This window comes from Cyprinodon tularosa, unplaced genomic scaffold, assembly GCF_016077235.1.
Source record: "Cyprinodon tularosa strain WSP-4 unplaced genomic scaffold, ASM1607723v1 ctg10, whole genome shotgun sequence".
Lineage (NCBI taxonomy): Eukaryota > Metazoa > Chordata > Actinopteri > Cyprinodontiformes > Cyprinodontidae > Cyprinodon > Cyprinodon tularosa.
In genome coordinates this window covers 4,056,594-4,075,183 of record NW_024037782.1, presented here as the reverse complement: position 1 = coordinate 4,075,183, position 18,590 = coordinate 4,056,594, and the positions used below count along the sequence as shown (strand labels likewise).

Genomic DNA, 18,590 nt, shown 5'->3' with positions numbered 1-18,590 from the left:
TTTAACATACATTTCCTTGAACTTTTGCTTTATGTGATCACCTATAAAATAACACATAAAAAATCCTGCAAAGATGAAACTCCTCACCAAACAAACTCCCTTAATGAAATGAATGAAACTATAGTTTACTATAAAATGTGATACAAACTCTTCGTTTAGAGGTGAAAAACATATTATCCAGTCTGTTCTTCGCTTTTGAATTGCTTTCTTTTCGTAAAAAAAAAAAAAGTATTTTACAGAATAAAAACAAGTTCCATTCATATTTATACTATTAAGCAACCGCACTATTGTATTTTGTGCTTGCATGTCACCAAAAAGCAAAAGGAAAAAATATATATATACAGTCATATTCATGTTCTTTCTTGTGGCTCATTAAGACCCTGTGCTAACAAACTTTGTACCACCATTAGACTTCAGTAATGTTTAGTTTTAAACTACTGCCACCAAAGGGCTATTCAGTTTGCAGCTCGCTCTGGTCATGATCTTGCATGTTACTTATAATGGAGTCTTGCTGTTTTTCTGTGAAAAGAATGTAAACATCTAACACTGTACTCTACACTCATTAGTAAACTTGCCATCATTAACTGCTATCCGCCTTCTGCACTACCTCACCCAGCTAATAAAGAATAGTGCTACCCTGTTTGGAAAGTGAGAAAAGAAAAAAAAAGGTGAGGACAGAGTAAATACATGATGTAAAGATGTCCTTACATTATGGGAACCAAACACATGCCTGAGCTTGTTAGAAAAAAAGGCTGAGAAAGCATGATGGCTGAGTGGAAATAATCAATATATGGCACATGTGATAAAAAAAAATTTTCTTTGTTACAAATTCTTCCTCTTGCTTTTGGTTTGTAAATATGTGCATATATAAAGTTCTCAAGAAGTATTACTACTGTACAACAATAGCAATGAAACAAATATACATTTCCAGACTTTTTCTAAGAGAAAAATATAAGATTTCAATAAATAACAATTAAGACAACACACACGAAGATATCCCAACCCTTACAGAAATCTATTTTATCTCTGGTGTATATGTTCACCATCTGCCTTGATGTAGTAATGAACCAATATTGAACAATATAAATGTCCTCTCTGCTTATGTGATTCATTTAACCCCCTCTTGGGCTAATAGGATTGTCAGCACAATTAAATCTATAATGTAACCTATGGTATTTTATCTTTCAAATCTGATCTTTTTAAGCTTGGCTTTTATTTCATTAAGCTTAAAGAAAACCTTTGCTCACCCATATCCGCCCTTTATAATGAATCCAGTGGTGATTTTTTTTATCTAAGTCATGAGTTAGCAGAACATGTACCAATTTCTGTGGGATTCTTTTTTTTTTTTACTTAAGAAAGCAGCAAAGCAATTTATAAAACCGTGATTAATGTCTAAAACATAACCTGTGTAGGCTGCACACACATTTCAATGTAAAGAGTGAAGAAAATCCTTTGGTCACTTCTAGGGACAGTGTCTACTATTCTTTGAAATACGTTTGACCTCTTCTTTCAGCCTTTACGATAACTGTGGGATCTTCACAGGTGGACATGTGATGATGTTGGACACATTATCCACACCATTATCAGTATTAGCTGCCCTGAGGGTATAAAAGAGAAGTGGACAGAGGCTGTTGCAGCAGAAAGTGTGAGGAGACTGCAGACATGCTCAGGTTTCTTTTGTTGACCTCTCTTGCAGCCTTGGGTAAGTCCAGCCTTATTCTATTTTAAAGATTCTTCACAGGAGCCCGGAATTGACTTTAAAATGTTCACCTGTTCTCCCCCTGAATATCTGTTTTGCTCAGTGCTGGCTGAGCCCCAGCCCAGGTACCTGGAGGATGAGTCTGGTGAGGAAAGAGTGGTGGGAGGAGAGGTGGCCAGACCAAACTCCTGGCCGTGGCAGGTAAACTTTTAAACCTTTTTTGACCCCACAATTTCTGTTAAAAGCATGCAAACAACAAAAAATTCCCAACATCATGTAAAATAAGAAAAAAAAATAAATAAACAGTTTTGGGTTATTCTAAACTACAACAAGTTTTGAAATATGAATATGATTTTTTTTTTGTCAAGCTCAATCAATCAGCAAATCAATTACATGAAACCTGTTGACTTGATGTTAAACTTCTGAAATCTACAGTTTTACATCAACTTTATGTAAAAGTCGAATAGACCTACTCTATGCATAGATATAATCAAAATACACTATATTGCCAAAAGTATTTGCTCACCCATCCAAATTATTGGAATCAGGTGTTCCAATCACTTCCATGGCCACAGGTGTATAAATTCAAGCACCTAGGCATGCAGACTGTTTTTACAAACATTTGTGAAAGAATGGGTCGCTCTCAGGAGCTCAGTGAATTCCAGCGTGGAACTGTGATAGGATGCCACCTGTGCAACAAATCCAGTCGTGAAATTTCCTCGCTCCTAAATATTCCACAGTCAACTGTCAGCTGTATTATAAGAAAATGGAAGTGTTTGGGAACGACAGCAACTCAGCCACGAAGAGGTAGGCCACGTAAACTGACGGAGCGGGGTCAGCGGATGCTGACGTGCATAGTGCGAAGAGGTCGCCAACTTTCTGCAGAGTCAATCACTACAGACCTCCAAACTTCATGTGGCCTTCAGATTAGCTCAAGAACAGTGCGCAGAGAGCTTCATGGAATGGGTTTCCATGGTCGAGCAGCTGCATCCAAGCCATACATCACCAAGTGCAATGCAAAGCGTCGGATGCGGTGGTGTAAAGCACGCCGCCACTGGACTCTAGAGCAGTGGAGACGCGTTCTCTGGAGTGACGAATCGCGCTTCTCCATCTGGCAATCTGATGGACGGGTCTGGGTTTGGCGGTTGCCAGGAGAACGGTACTTGTCTGACTGCATTGTGCCAAGTGTAAAGTTTGGTGGAGGGGGGATTATGGTGTGAGGTTGTTTTTCAGGAGCTGGGCTTGGCCCCTTAGTTCCAGTGAAAGGAACTCTGAATGCTTCAGCATACCAAGACATTTTGGACAATTCCATGCTCCCAACTTTGTGGGAACAGTTTGGAGCTGGCCCCTTCCTCTTCCAACATGACTGTGCACCAGTGCACAAAGCAAGGTCCATAAAGACATGGATGACAGAGTCTGGTGTGGATGAACTTGACTGGCCTGCACAGAGTCCTGACCTCAACCCGATAGAACACCTTTGGGATGAATTAGAGCGGAGACTGAGAGCCAGGCCTTCTCGTCCAACATCAGTGTGCGACCTCACAAATGCGCTTCTGGAAGAATGGTCAAAAATTCCCATAAACACACTCCTAAACCTTGTGGACAGCCTTCCCAGAAGAGTTGAAGCTGTTCTAGCTGCAAAGGGTGGACCGACGTCATATTGAACCCTATGGATTAGGAACGGGATGTCACTTAAGCTCATATGTGAGTCAAGGCAGGTGAGCAAATACTTTTGGCAATATAGTGTATGACTGGAAATGAAAATACATCTCTTGGATCTTTCTAAGAAATAAATGCAGTTAATGAATCTTACCTGCCACAGTGACCCAAAAACTGAGCAATCGTTATATCTGTTCGTTTAAAGCCTTTAAAAATAGACTTAAATCATTTAAAAATGGTTTGAAAAGATTTTTGTTGTAATTTTTCTTTCAGATCTCCCTTCAGTACAAATCTGGAAGCTACTTCTATCACACCTGTGGAGGAACCCTAATCAGGAGAGGATGGGTGATGACTGCTGCTCACTGTGTGGACAGGTGGGAGTCTAATACATCACAGTAAAGTTAAAACACAGTAAAGAGAATCAGATAGAAAATCATTCATTTTTTTTTAGTTTAAATTGATTTTTTATTTACTGAATTAATATATATAAAAAAAATAAAAATAAATCTTCTGTATGACCAAAGCTCCAGGACATGGCGTGTTGTTCTTGGAGATCATGACATCAACAAAAATGAGGGAAGAGAGCAATACATGAGCGTGAGCAGGGTCTACATTCACCCCAACTGGAACTCCAACAACGTCGCTGGAGGGTTAGTAAAAAATGTGGTTTCACATATTTATTGGGGTTTGAAGAGCGAAAAACTGCACATTGTTACATATTACACTGCATTAAGGTTTAAAAAACATTTTAAAAATGGTTTATATGTTCCGTTATTTAATTGAGAGGATGTTGTATGTAGCTGCTTTGTATTTATGTAAGCATTGGATTTTTTATTACTTCCAATAGATCTATTATTTCAGGCAATCAGATTCACTTTCATGTAAAATTTATAATTTAAAGCATTTTATCTTTACTTTTAAAATGAAAGAATTCTACTGACAATAAAACATAGGCTTTAGCATTTTATGTTTTTAATAAAACTATCTTTCTGTTGCTGAACTTTTATTAAAAATACAAGATATCTGATTCCTAAAGAAAAAAATGCATAGTTTTAATGTGTTTAAGAACAGATATTTGATCTATCAAATATATCAGGCCTTATTTTTTAAGCTGACCAAGAACAGAAAGTGACATTCTAGTATAAGCTTTTCTCTAAACAGCTTATCAAAGATCTTTAAAAAAGTATATTGCCTCCTCCTTATTTTAGCTATGATATTGCTCTGCTGCGCCTGTCCTCTGATGCTGTCCTCAACAACTACGTCCAGCTGGCCAATCTGCCCCCCTCCGGCCAGGTTCTGTCCCACAACCATCCCTGCTACATCACCGGATGGGGACGCACTCAGAGTACGTCAAATGCAATTTCACATCAACATGATGAACACAGCTTAGAACTCAACGCTAATTCTTACATTTTGAATTGAAAAAGCTTCCTGGATGGGAAGTAAAACATTGTTTTTTTAATCTTTTTTTGGAATGACTATGAACTGGATGACTGAGAATCTTCACCAGCAAACAACACGATTAACATTACTGACAAGCTGTACAATATGTTGTATGTTTTTCCCAGCTGGTGGTAGCCTGTCTGCTCAGCTGAAACAAGCCTACCTGCCTGTTGTTGACTACAAAACCTGCACCAGCTACGGATGGTGGGGCAGCACGGTGAAGAACACCATGGTCTGTGCTGGAGGTGAAAGCGACTCTGGCTGCCAGGTGAGCTATCTGTTGGTACACCACAATCTGGATGATTAAATTAAATTAAATCTGATGAAAACAGTGCTGTTTAAAAATGATTTAATTACCTTGTGTCACCTTACTACCCAAAACCATGAATTACACATATTTGTATTTTTACTGAAAATAAAACAATTTTTATCTGACACATATTCATCTGTAAAAACTCACACCGGAACCTGTTCTTTGTATTAGGATCTTTTCTCACAAAGTGGCTTTTAGTGTAAGTCTACTAGGTTTGGACATCTAGTCCACTGAATTAACTGTCACACTTTACTGTAGGTGAACCTGATATTCAGCCAGACACAGAGTTACGTTTAAAGGGTTTATTGAAGGGGTGAATAGTGGCAGATGAAGCAGGCAAACAATCACAATCTTGACAGAATAATCTTGGCCGAAAGTACTGGTTTGCAGGGATGAGCAGAGAACCAGGAGATGTAGGCGGAGACAGAACCAACAGGCAATGAAGAGAGTGAGACAATCTGGCAGAGATGAGTAGGCAGAGGCAGGTATAGGTAGGCTGGTGAAAAACTGAGCTCAGTAACTCATTAGTGGGAACAGGTGGAGATAATTTAGAATGGAGTGGTGGCTGGAAGCAGACTGAGCTGGTAGGATAACTGCTGGTGGCTCATTAGTGACAAGTTGAACAGAAAAAATTGTCATGAGTCCAAACCCAAACTAAACAGAACCATGCCAATGACAATTAACTGCTTGCACAGCTAGATTAAATAAAGGTTCCTATTAATCTTAGTCTTAGATGTCTTAAAATCTATTTTAGATATTGGTACTTTGACTGAGCCACTGTAACACATAAAGTATATTGAAGTTCTGTAATAATAGTGAATGTTTTTGTTCTGCTGCAAAGTTAAACTACACACCATTGAGTCTTGAGACTTTTAAAGCTTCTAACATTTTCTTTGTGTACTTTGCTCCATTTAATTTATTATATCTCCACATCCACTCTGACCTAATCCAATATACCTGCTGAAATTAAGGTTGGCCACAGCATGCTGCTGCTACTATTCCCCTCTGTAGATAGATGTGTAGGGCACATAGGTTTAATTTTGAACACCTCCCTGCATGTTTTTTATTTCCTTTATAAGTATTTTAGTAAACATCAAACTGAAATATGCTGCTCTCTCTTTTCAGAGCAACTTTATTCGTACTCCTTTTTATTGGCCTCTCTGCTGAGTCTCTGATAAATGTTCTCCTTGCCAAAAACACAAATAGATTTAAAGGGGCAGGAATATTTTTCCAAGGCAATAAGACGGAATGAATAAAGTTAGAGGCAGTGGTGTTGGTTATTGAATTCTGTTTGATTTCATTTATACAGGGTGATTCTGGTGGCCCCCTGAATTGCAGTGTCAACGGCCAATGGGTGGTCCACGGAGTGACCAGCTTTGTGTCTTCACTTGGCTGCAACACCTACAAAAAACCCACCGTCTTCACCCGTTCTTCTGCTTACATCAGCTGGATGAACAGCGTCAGTATTTGATAACTCAAGAATTGCATTGATACAAATGCTTCGTCTTTAAACATCATGACTGATCCTTTTAAATTTGATTTTGCAGATCATGGGTTAAGAAGATGAGCGATATACCTCGAAATAAAAGAAAAGTCTGGATTTTTTCTTCACTCCATCAAAATAAAAGTAATAAAAATGATATCCTGATTTCTTTTTCATTTTTGGTTTAAATTTTATGTTGGAAAATGATAGATAAATTATATGGCTTTTTTTCTAGCAACAAAAACATCATTCAAAATCATATTAATTGAAATAACAATTTTATTTCAAGTGCTGCTTGAATTGTTGCTACCAAACACATCAAACTCACCAAACACATCAAACTCACCAAAACTCATGACAGTTATATTTAAGGACTATGACATTTTTTTTACCTGATGTTTACCACAAAACAGAAAAAACAAAAAGAATTCTGAAAAACTTCACTAAAAAGATGTCCCCATAATTTATTTTAAACCATTGTTTTCTTCTTCCTTGTGTAAAATCTAAAATCCCTTAACAGATTAGGTTTTAATTAGAATGTATTATCCTCTAAATTCCAGTTATGTTTCACATTACATTGCTCCTTACACAGGAGCATGCTGGTCAGAGGAAATCAAAACCAGATGAGTAAGTCCTTTATTCAATAAATTCAGGAATCCAGCTAAGTTGGATAACCTTGTGTTGTTTTGGCTACTAAGAAGGCTGGATCTGTGTTTTATCAACAATAGCGATATAAAGGATCCTAAAGGATGCATTGTTTCTAAGGGAGTGGTCCATCTGAATGCAACTAAAGGTTTCTCCAAACTGTTTTATTAATGAAGCTTCTTTTTTCTGCTCCGATTGAATAGATGTTTAGTCTGATGGCTCCATAGCACTATTTGGTAACTGAAAAATCTGGTGATTTAAAGACAAACTCCTTAGAAATGGCTATCACTCATAAAAAACTCCTAAACTTATATTGCATTAATTGCAATTCTCCCAGTGCAAGTGATTGTTTTTCTTATGATTACACAAAATCTACATAAAGGAAGGCAGACATAAATACTACAGTATACTTGTTAAAATCTTTGATTTCTTTAAGAGTTTGTCTTTGTATGTGTGCATATAGGTACAATATAGTTCAATAATCCCTTGTAAAAAAAAAACCTCAGTAAAAGCATTTTATCGACATACTGTTTTTTTTTTAAATCATACAGAGAGTCTACGTTTTAAAAAGGACGTTCTTTCATACAAATATTTCAGCAGAGCTTTAGATTAATGTCCAAAGTTATAATTTGCTCAAAAGTTTTTTACTTGACAAGTTTAGAAGAAGTACAAATTTAAAACCTTATACCCTTTATATACGTAATTGTTACAATATGCAAAATTCAATTACATTCATTTAGTCAAGATTTCTTTGGTTCTGCACTTAGTTCAAGTTTAACAAATGTCACTCATGTTCTGACATGTTAAAATTTTACTTTTAAAAATATCAAACCATGCCCTCAATTGTGTCCAGTTTTGGGGGACGTTCGGCCTCGCCATGCTGCCTTTCCTGCTGCTTCCAGTCTTGCTGGTATTCTCTGAGCATATTTACTACTTCTTCATGGCCAAACTGCATGGCATCATCAACTGGAAGATTCCCCCACCTGTACATAATCAGAGATAATTATGTATGCATGCAGAACACAGATATAGGTCAGATATTTAATTTAAAAAAGGATGTTTGATAACCTTTGTAACAAAAAGAAAAAAAAGGATTCTAACAATGAACAGATCTGACCTGTCTTGCACAAAAGGATCAACTTTGCAGGTTTCAGTGAGGAACTTTACAACATCAATGTGACCTGAAAACAAACGGGCAAAGATTATACATTTTAAAATTATACTTTCTACTTTCAATTTTATTATTTACTGTGTTGAAACTGTTTCTATTGAACTTATGGAAAACACTTTAGTTCAGCAGGTTCTGTTGTAAAGCTCTATAAATAAAGGTTGATTGATTGAGCTCACTAAACCAGATAGAAAGATCAGAGGCTCAGCAAAGGTTTGCAATTGTTAATTAGCTGATGCGTGCGTGACACAGGGAATGTTTAAAATATAACTTAATTTAGAATATAACTAACAATCAGAGACATTAAATGTTGCCTTTTTCTTTTTTGTAAGTGATAACCTACAGATAATCTACCGAAAGCAGATAATCTACAGAAAGTAGATTATCTGTAGGTTACCTTGTAACTTACAGAAAGTGAAGGACTAATGTATTTCACTCTGCACAATGAGTCTATATAGTATATGAGCAGAGGTGTCAAAGGTATTCATGTTTATTACTCAAGTAGAAGTATAAATCCTACCATTTAAAAACACTTTTGTAGAAGTTAGAGTATCAACTTAAGCTTTTTACTCAAGTAAAAGTGTAAAAACAGCCATTTAAAACTACTTAAAGTATAAAAGTAAAAGTAATGCAGGAAAAAAATGTTGAGGACAGATGCATGCACTACCCTATTAGAGAAACATTTATTTTATTTTTTTATTTTTTATTTTTTTTACAATTCTGGATGATAATTCCCTTTTACTTAATCTTTTTAGGTTTATAACTAATGGCAGCAAATTATCTTTGCATCATCTTCAAAGACTATTTTGGTATGTGTGGAAGAACAAGTTGGTGCAGTACAACAAAGAAATTAACTGTCTGTATTAAACTTTTTTTATTTATATATATATCAAGAGGCCATAACAACATTGGCTTATATTAAACAAAACTAACAAATCCTTTTCTAAATGTAAGGAATAGAAAGTATTGATAATTGCAAAAAAAAATGTACGGATTAGAGGTAAAAACTTCACAAAAAAATAATTACACCATTAAAGTATAGATTTTTCTGAAGGTAACAATGTATTTGTACTTTGCTACTTGACATCTCTGTATGTGAGCATGAATTACTGAAATTACAATAAATATTGTTTTATTTTATAAAATTCCAGTTTTTTCCACACATAATCATTTTAAAATCTGATTATGGAAGGAAGAACTTAGCTTAACCAATTTGCAAAAAAATAAAACTCTTACTAACCACTTACCCAGATAAATAACCTTTAAAAATAGCTTTCTACACAAAGTTTATCTATGTATTTCATATTTATTTGATTTTCAATTAGATGCTCTGAAAATAGTTTCTAAAACAAAAAGAAAATATACCCAAAGAAGTTACAATAAACGTCTTGCCAGTCTTCAGTCGTTGCTAAACAGAGTTAGGAGCTGCCTGATAAATACCAAATTATGTTGAATAGATGTCTGAAAGGGAATGTTTACACATTCTGACTATGGCACATTAACATGAATACCAGCCATGACAGTTAGGTTGATGAACACCAGACAGCTGAACATTTTTGTTTCCAAAAATAACTAACGATATGAGAGATGATAGAGGAGCTCACCCTCTGCTGCAGCGATGTGTAGCGCTGTTCTGGAGTCGTAGTCTTTCAGATCCATGTCCACAGATGAGAGAGCAAATCTGCAACATCAGCCAGTTGTTACTGATAAACAGTGAACACATTGCGAATGACAAACATGTAATTTAAAACCAAGTGGACATGAGTGGAAAAATATTTGGGATCGCTCCAAATAAAAAAAGTAGGTATTGTTTTTTGTGTCCAAGTTAATATTGTCTTTATGCTTCTGAAGAACAGAAGTATTTTCTTAATGACTTTGAATACATTCTAATATAAGCTTTAATTTCTCTAAAGGCAAATCCAACACTGCAAGAGGAGAGAGTCATTAGTAATATATGGTGCCTATCTCTATGGCAAAACATACATCTCCACTGAACATAACCATAACATAAAAGTGATGTAATAGGAATGAGGGAGGAACATATCATACATGTTGCCCGATCTTAGTGGCTCTGTGATTGCTCTGAGAAATGGCTTCTCCTCTAAAGTTTTTAAAAACAAGACACAAAATATTAAAATATATCACTCTCTTATAGCTGAAGTGGGAAGTATCTGTTGGAGCCAAATGCTCAATTTATGTTTGACTGTTTCATTATTTCTGGCTTCTTATGACATATATGAACATGAAATAAGTTGGTTTGTAGTATGAGTTGACTTAATTATGAAACAAGGAATTTTTTTGTTGTATTTTTTGCTGTTGTGTATAATTGACGTAGTTTCTTGCCTCCGCCCCTTCAATATAGACAGGTGACTGCAGCAGGAGTTGGCTATTGGGGCCAGGTTAGCTCATGTATTCAGGCATACAGTTTTTGACCGCTGCGTAGTTGTTTTTTGAGTGGCATGAAAAGAAAGAAATGAACCGATTTGATCTGCCTGTCATGTCTTACAAAAGAAAAATCTAAAAAACATTTCACAGCGCTGGAACACGTCAAACTTGGATGCCTCTGAACTGAGAGCCACATGCATCTTTACTGGAAGGATTGCGTTATTAGTATCAGTGAAAAAGCTTTTGTACTATTATTACCATTTATGCTACCCTGATAAACCAGGCTAAATGTGAGATTAAATGTGTAATATAATCTCGCAGGCAAAAATGATTCTGGACGCTCGCATGTGGGGCTAGTTTACTAGGCAACATTTATGCTAGAGAATTGAGCATACTTTCTTAAACAAGAAAATACAAAAGTTTCTCATGTTGGTTCAAAGAGATTTGGTGTTCAGAACTCGGGTTGATTTATAGAGATTAGGTGTTTACAAAATGCAGACTGAGATGGTTCTCTCCATGCTTCCTTGTGGTGTTTCTGAAGAGATGAAAATTACTTTAGTGCAATATCTGATTATCTAATCTAACATCAGAGCGAGAAACATATATGCATTGACGGCTTTCCACTTAATACTATTTTTCATGCTTTGTAAAATAATTTATTTCATAACCTTTAACCAAGCAACACTTTCTCTTAGGTAAGCTTTTTCCTTCACTCATTTTTTTATTTATTTTTATTATGTATTCAAACCCGATGTTAAAACAGTATATTTTCAGTCCCACCAAATAATCAAGCTTCTAGTACCTTCTCATTGCTGACACATCCCCACTGAAGGCAGCAAACATTAAGTTGAAAACAGACTTGTTCTGCAAATACATTGAAAATTCATAAACAAAGTGATGAATGTAAACACAGATATGACACCAAACACAAGTGCAGCAGCCTACCCTGTCATCTCCATCCTGCCGGCGAGGGTCTTGCTTCTTTACAAAGTGCCTAAGGTTGTCATAATTGTGGAAATTAAACTGTGAAACCAGCTCCTAAAAATAAAGAGCATATAACTTCAGAGTAAAGTTGCTTTTTTATAGACATCAGGTTTAGCACAAGAAAACATAAATAAAAAAATCAGTCACCAACCTCATTCTAACTTATCACAATCAGAACAGCATGAAAACAAGGACTGAATGATCAGAAAGCACACAGGCTTCCCTCACATTGTTCATGATAGGATAATGCTTTTTACGGACTTGCATTTCAGGCATATGTTTCCCACGTTTCTCAAAGTGTTTCCCATGTTTTAGAGTGTAAATATCAAAGTTGACTTTATAAAATAGAAGTATAGATACAGAAAACCTGCAAAAAAACATTATTTCTAACAGATGAGCTAATGAGTGATGCATAAATGCACATTTAAACAATGAACAAATAATGGAGGTTATTATCGTAAACCAGTGGGGACGTTAAAATTTTTTTAATAAAACAAGTATAAACAACACAACACAAGTATTTTTTATCCAGATTAACATATATTTATATTATTTTGTCAACTAGAGAGGGAATAAAGTATGGATATACATTTTTGCAAAAAAAATCTTTATAAATTTTTTATACTTATCGAGATCTGCAAAATATTAAAAAACAAATACTCAGTAATCCAAACTAAGAAGAAACTTCTCAGGAGAAACTAATATTTGATCTTGCCTGACAAAAATGTATTCCTCGGACGCTGTTCCCAACTTTGTCCAAAGGTGGAGACCAACACATCACTCCCATTACATTAGGGATCACCAGCAGTATTGCCCCAGACACTCCAGATTTAGCTGGTAGACCCACCTAGATGATAAGGTGAAGAACACAATATCAACAATAGAATTAAATCATAAAAAATATATATATTATTCATAACTAAAACAGTAAAATGCCGAAAACTAGAATTCAACATTTTCATTAAAACAACCAAATTTTTAGAGAGAATAAGTTTAGTTTTCTTTATCATAATCAGTGCTGGGAACCTTACTTAATAAAAGAAACTAGTTATAGTTACTAGTAAATTCCCCAGAGAAGTAACTGAGTTAGTATCTCCACTACTGCTTAGGAAAAGTAACTAGTTACTAGCCAAAGTAACTATCTTGCACATTGACAAATAGGTATGAAGCTGATAAAATTGTTTTTTCAAACAATTAAAAAAATAAAATATACTCTGCAATATAATTAAACAGGGGTTACAGTATTCCAGAAAACAACCCCAACAGGACTGTATGCTCCCAGGTTTACAGGTATATACCCCAACTTTGATCATAATGCATTAACATGAAGTCTAGTTTCCTGTTGGTGTTTATTCCTTTTTTTCGCTGTACCACATTACGCCAGCAGATGGCAGGTATGGTAGTTAGGTCATTTATGTTGCTGCAGCAGGTTGTCCTTATCTGGGATTTTATTTCTATTATTATTTTTACTTTATTTTTTTGTCTTGCCAGTATGCAAATCATAATACATAAAAAACTCAAACTATGACCGAAAATGATAAAAACTAAAATGAAAATAAGCATTTTCAAAAAATAAAAACTAAACTTGCTAACAAACACTAAAAACAAAAAACTAGAAAACCAGAAGTCAGGACTAAATCAATTAAAAGAACAATAAAAACTTAAAACAATTTAAACCTTGACTCATACTCACGTGAAAAGCCATTTGGCCAGAGAAGTCATACATGCCACAGGAATGCATGAGGCTCAAGGTGTTCCGCATCGCCTCAGCACTAAGGACTCGCTCGCCTGTGATTGGACAAATCCCTCCGTTGGCCAAGGTGGCAGCCATGACGCTTCCTGACTCACAGGTCACCTCAATAGAGCAAAGCTGAAGGCAAACATGCAAGTCAAGTCAAAAATAGATCAACTTATTTAAGTCCATGTTAAATCCGAGCCGAAGATGCGCTGCCTGTTTGATGAAAAAGCAGTTTACCTGGAAGTAGAAATCGAGGGCATCAATCATATCAGCTCCTGGAGGAAAACACTGGTGAATATAACAAGAGAATCAGAAAAAAAATATGAATTACTAGTCTTTTTGGCAAAACATTTGTGCAGAAACAGACAATTTAAAACAAACATATTAAAAAAACAAATGCCCTAACAGACCTTTTTCTCTTTCATGTAGTATCCAATTGCAAAGTTTCTGTCACCAGTCTCCTTTTCTGACTGAAACCTAAAAAAGAAAAGCAGTGAAGCCCAATAATATAGCATATAATACTCTGAGAAAGCGGAACATTTAGATTGCCTAGGAGAGTAACTACTGCAGCATATATGTTCATAGAGAGAAAAAAGGATATTTTTGAGGTATGAAACACTCACGTAGCATTGCTAAATCCAACATATTCTTGACCAGCCATCTTTTTTACAAATTCCATGAACTAGGAAACAAAAAGAACAAAACTTCATTAAATCAGTGCACCTTTGAAAAACCATATAACAGTGTCTTCATTTTAAAATCATGGTTTAAAATGCATTACTTACATAGTCAAACTTTTCTGCCTTATTTGAGAGGGGCTGAAAATGAAGAGCAAATTTGATTGCAGATGTTAGTTCTCTTATTACCTGCTTGAGAAGTTTCATTAATATTTTACTGATTGCACAATTTAGTGGCCTGCTTTCACCTGGAGCAACAAAAGACAGATAGGCAGCAATAAATAAACCGTAGGTATTATCTTAGACTAATATAATTGCAGAAAAGGGATCAGTTTGTTAGTTTTTCTGTTTAAAATGTAGAAAAATAACCATTAAGACACAAATTATACATATTTAGGCTTTATGTTTCATGTTCAAATCTGGTTGTACATCTACAGAGCAACTGACCCAATTATCTGTAGGGTTCTAACATTGATTATTTCTTATATCTAAAAAAATCAAGTGTCTAAAAAGCAAAAATTATTTAGATGTCTGGAAAAGAACAAAAAAAAACAACGGCTTCAATGGTCATTGCTTTTTGTCTTTGTTTCCACGCAACAATAAAGAATTTAGAGCAGCTTTAGAGCAGCAAAGCCACCTTGTTAATATGCTTCTGTAATTTGTTTTTACTAGAAATTGCTAACTTCATTATTTGAGCATGACCTAAATGTGACTATAGTCAAGTCAACCTGTTTACCTTGATAAGAGAGCTGATCAAAATAGCTCCAGAATTCACCATGGGGTTGTGAGGCTTATCTGTGTAAGGGCGAAATAAGATAAACACATAAGAAGAGTTTAAGATAACATCTGGAAATATGAAAGTCAGTTAAACATTAATTAGCTGAGGTGAGTAAAGAAGAAAATATTCAGCGTGATCATACACGGAAAGAGTAAGCGAGGTTTTAGTAGTGAGTCGAGGTGGTAATGATCTGTTGCATACCTTCCTCATCAAGAGAGAGCACATTGAACTTGAGTCCGCTGGGCTCCATGCCCACATAGCTATGAACCCTCTCTGTTCCAGACTCATGCACAGCGATGGCATACTGAAGGGGCTTCACACATGACTGAAGGCAGAACGGCTGCTTCGTGTCACCAACAGAATGCCTGAAAAAGGACAAAATAACACAGAGATACCCTATTTGAATTAAAAATGTTTAGCACTGACTCAAATAAAGATTTTTGCATCAATAAAGATAAAAAATCAGCCAGTGGAGGATATTTTTGGAGCTCTATGTTGTATTAAACATATGACTATGACTTTTTAAATCAAATCCTAGAGAAAGAAAAGACAAGGCAAGTTTATTTGTACAGCACAATTCAAAACATGGACAATTCACAGGGCTTACATTAATTTGATAATAAAATTGAAAAATAAAAGCAAAATAAAAGCAAGTAAAGACAAAGAACATGTTTTAAAAAAAACAGGTGGACCACAAACTGAACCCAAAAATACCTCAGTTTACTCTTTAACTTCAACAATCGAGGCAGTTCTAAAAAAACGGGTTTTTAAACTTTGACTTAAAATAAGTTATTTGAGCCCAGTTACAAATGGTTCTCAGTCGCAGAGCTTTTTTAAATTATCTTCATCGTCATCTTCATACATATTTCTTATCTTTGACAGTGCATCTCCTTAGCACTTCAAGCAATTTTATAAAGAAGACCTTCAAGTCAACGATCTTTCTATACATATTTTATAATCTATTATTACCATCTCAAATCCTCTCTCTATAAGATTCAGTTGTAAGTCTAGTCTCTGTAATTAATGGTCCAATAAATTTAATGTCAACCATACCTCTGGCCATCAACTGTACATAAAGACACACCCCATAGTTTTGGGCTGAACTTGGCCAGCTGGGGGATGTAGTCAGCAACCTGATGCCACAGGTTTAAAGAGAAAGGCAAAGAAAAGGCAAATCAGTCATAAAACCATAGTAATGAAGTTTGGCTTATATTTACAGCAGAGGGCTGCTAATGTAAACATGTTTATTATCTGATTAAGTTACTCTGAACCAGGTCATCATACATAATAAAAACATTTTGCTGTAGCTAAACATGAGATTACCTTTCCATCACTTTGTTCTTGCACTGTCTTGTAGATTTCATCGATTTTTTGTGCAAACACATCAAATTCAGGGATGATAAATTTGTTTCTGAAGGCCTGAATTAGGAGAACGATGTTGCCACCCACACATCTGAAAGTAAAAGAGCAGCAAAGAGTTAATCGGATAAGATTATTCTCAGGTTGGAGAAATAAAAGGAGAGGTTTAGGCTAATAATTATAGCAAAAATAAAATTCAAGTGGTGTCCTAGTGGTTAGTAGCTTAGAGAAAGTGTATCCTGGAAGGCAACACAGGTCTGAGGTTCAAAACTCAGCCTATCAGTGGTCCCTCAGTTAGACTGGCACCACTTAATATGTGTTGCCCGCTGATCCCAAATGGAATGGGTTAAATTCGGGGGATTTATTAATGTATTGTTTGTATTTTGTATTTCTAAAAAAAATCATAGCTTATAAAACAAACCTAAGGATGCACCTTGTCTAATAGGGGAGGGTAGGGAAGCATTTCGCAAAAGGTCTGACCATTGCACCAGTTAAGTAGGGGGAACAATGAGAGGGGCAGGTGTTATATTAGATCACATAGCATGAAAATTCCACTCTTCCCATAAACTTCACAACATAAAAATATACAACAGAAGTAAGCGGAGACATAATTATGCAGCATTACACATGCTATATACCTTTATTCAAATGGAAAAATTGATTCTTATCTGAAGGTCAGACTAATAATAGTCTTGATGATGAATGGAAACAAAACAATAGCATGAGGCTCTAAGCGCCGACAAAGATACTGATCTGAAGAGCTGTAGAAAACTCTATGGACGCAAAACACAACCCACACTTTTTGAGTTAAAATTACAGGTATAAACCACACTAGTAATACTGCAATCAAAGAAAATGAAACAAATTGTTTCAAATTGTGCTGTATGGATCGAATGCTAATTCCGTAAAGGATGATTTTCACCTGCGGAAAAGGTCTTTGTCCATCATCACCTCTCCAACAGAGTCCTTCACTGCCCGCCGTAGCTTCTCCATGCACTCTTTGAGCCGAGGGTCTGAAGGCTGAAGACCAGTTTTTTTCAGGGCCTGCAAAAGAACAAATCCATCTTCACCAAACTGTCTCTGCAGATAATTTGTAAAACCCATTAAATAACATCTATGGAATCAATTTTACCTGTTGGTACAGGGCATATGGAATCATTGAATGCTTAATATGCAAAACAAAACTATATTTACAGCATGAAAGTATGAAATTGGCACTTGGTCTCTTCCTTCTGTGATGGTGTAGAAAAGCATATTTTCCACTCCAGAGCTTGGAGATACGGAATGCAAGTTTCTGAAATAAAAAGTAAAGTCTTGAGAAAAGAAAAGAATCATACCTTCATAATGGAGTAGAATATATAATAGAATGCAATAGAACACAATATATTGCAATCTTATCAGCTCAATAAAATGTAATAAACAATTATTAGCAGTTTTGTACACATTAATAATATGACACATATTTTTTTTTTTTTTTTTTACTCTTGGACTCCATTCAGTAATTTATAAATCATATTTCCTACAATCAATTAATTCCAGAGACTCTACTTTTTTATTTATTTATTTTTATTATTATTTTTTTTTATTTTTTTTTTTTGCTTGTTGCTTGTCGGTTTTATCTTATCAGCAGATAAAAAAAAAATGTAAATAAATTGTCAACAGGTAGCTCTGGTCCATCAAATAAAAGCAGACTACTTACATTTTATTATGGAAATTATCCATGTGGGTATAAGTCCGTCGCTGGAAGGTGTTTGTTGATTTTCTGTTCAGACAACATGCTGGATGTATGAAGAGAAAATTCCTCGTCCTACTGGTATTTTTGGAAATAACTTGTAGGAGATCTGACCATCTCAGCGCTGTGAGACAGTGCATGGTGAAAGACAACACACAGCCGCTCAGTGCGCAGCTGGTCTGGATGGCAGGTCTGCTGAGAAAGATCCAGCTGGAAGCTCCACCTAATTACCCCGATAAACCGCAGAGTTCAGCTTCAAAGGCTGTGCTGCATTCAAGTTGCGTCGGAATTGTTACAATTTTCCCCAGCAGCATTGATCAGGGTGAGGGTTTTTATTTTTATATATATTAGCAATAACTTAACATAGTTAAAAAAGAGGTGATAACCTAATAAATAAAACTGTTCTGAAAAAACTAAAACTTAGATTATTGTGTTGATGCCACCAATTAATGTCCCATTAATAATTCAATAAAGCATGCTATTTATTTATGTATTTAATAAACTACATTATAAAACCTACATTATGA

The 18,590-nt window shown here is 35.4% G+C and overlaps 2 protein-coding genes across 5 annotated transcripts; one reads left to right on the top strand and one right to left on the bottom strand.

Moving 5' to 3' along the window:
* Window positions 1-1,545: 1,545 nt before the first annotated feature.
* Window positions 1,546-6,754, top strand: LOC119797982 (elastase-1-like). Its single transcript, XM_038307311.1, has 8 exons — window positions 1,546-1,702; window positions 1,803-1,900; window positions 3,632-3,732; window positions 3,883-4,008; window positions 4,567-4,703; window positions 4,927-5,069; window positions 6,424-6,573; window positions 6,662-6,754. The coding sequence occupies exons 1-8, from the start codon at window positions 1,663-1,665 to the stop codon at window positions 6,671-6,673; spliced, it is 807 nt and encodes a 268-aa protein (XP_038163239.1). The 5' UTR covers window positions 1,546-1,662; the 3' UTR covers window positions 6,674-6,754.
* Window positions 6,755-7,755: 1,001 nt separating this feature from the next.
* On the bottom strand, window positions 7,756-18,284 carry gls2b (glutaminase 2b (liver, mitochondrial)). 4 transcript variants are annotated; one of them, XM_038306755.1, is made up of 18 exons: window positions 18,031-18,284; window positions 17,526-17,625; window positions 17,254-17,375; window positions 16,296-16,425; window positions 16,026-16,105; window positions 15,174-15,337; window positions 14,931-14,989; window positions 14,303-14,335; window positions 14,141-14,199; window positions 13,928-13,994; window positions 13,755-13,805; window positions 13,473-13,649; window positions 12,495-12,626; window positions 11,741-11,833; window positions 11,598-11,659; window positions 10,015-10,091; window positions 8,360-8,423; window positions 7,756-8,225 (listed from the first exon to the last, which is right to left on the bottom strand). In XM_038306755.1, the coding sequence occupies exons 1-18, from the start codon at window positions 18,201-18,203 to the stop codon at window positions 8,069-8,071; spliced, it is 1,800 nt and encodes a 599-aa protein (XP_038162683.1). In that variant the 5' UTR covers window positions 18,204-18,284; the 3' UTR covers window positions 7,756-8,068. The 4 variants fall into 4 exon arrangements, with proteins under 4 accessions (XP_038162683.1, XP_038162759.1, XP_038162833.1 ...); XM_038306831.1 differs by having other exon boundaries at window positions 8,069-8,225; window positions 17,464-17,625; XM_038306905.1 differs by lacking the exon at window positions 17,526-17,625 and having other exon boundaries at window positions 8,069-8,225.
* Between the last annotated feature and the right edge of the window lie 306 nt (window positions 18,285-18,590).